We start from the raw sequence: 552 nt of genomic DNA on the forward strand, positions 1-552 counted from the left end.
ATATATACAGTATAATATTTATGTCTTACAAATAATATTGTTTAATTAATTAATGTCAAACAAACATATATAATAGTTAATTAATTGATTTTTTGTTTTAAATTTATATATTTATATTGTTATATATATATCGATACTTGTCGCAAAAAAGCAATTTTAAAACTTTATATATATATTAATATATTTAATATTATAATACAAATTATATATATATATATATAAATTGAAATATATATATATACTGTATATTTTTTAGTAGACATTGTTAGTGTGCAAGTGATTCAAATTGGGATAAAGTAGTGGACAGACACTCTTTGGTTGCCAGCCATTGATTATTGTCTTATTAGTGTTAATACTATTAATATTATTATTATTATTATTATTAATACTACTTGTATTGATGATACTGGTAGGTATAGTATGGTGGCTAATGTTGTTGTTGTTGTTGTGAATGTGGTGGAGGCTATTGATGTTAGGGGTAGACAAATCGGGATCGGTTTTTGTAGTCACTTTAGCTACTTGTGCTGCTACTGCTGCTGACACAACATTGTT

General features: G+C 24.1%; 1 protein-coding gene across 1 annotated transcript in view; it reads right to left on the reverse strand.

Moving 5' to 3' along the window:
• Window positions 1-252: 252 nt before the first annotated feature.
• The window catches only part of LOC128959338 (paired mesoderm homeobox protein 2B-like), a 17,945-nt gene continuing 17,645 nt past the window's right edge, over window positions 253-552 (reverse strand). Inside the window, exon 3 of the mRNA XM_054305278.1 lies at window positions 253-552. This exon is cut by the window's right edge and continues 519 nt beyond it. Coding sequence (XP_054161253.1) covers window positions 253-552 — 300 coding nt within the window.

This window comes from Oppia nitens, unplaced genomic scaffold (genome assembly GCF_028296485.1).
Source record: "Oppia nitens isolate AA-2021 unplaced genomic scaffold, nextdenovo-longstitch-racon4-pilon3 scaffold45_pilon_pilon_pilon, whole genome shotgun sequence".
NCBI classification, from domain to species: Eukaryota; Metazoa; Arthropoda; class Arachnida; order Sarcoptiformes; family Oppiidae; genus Oppia; species Oppia nitens.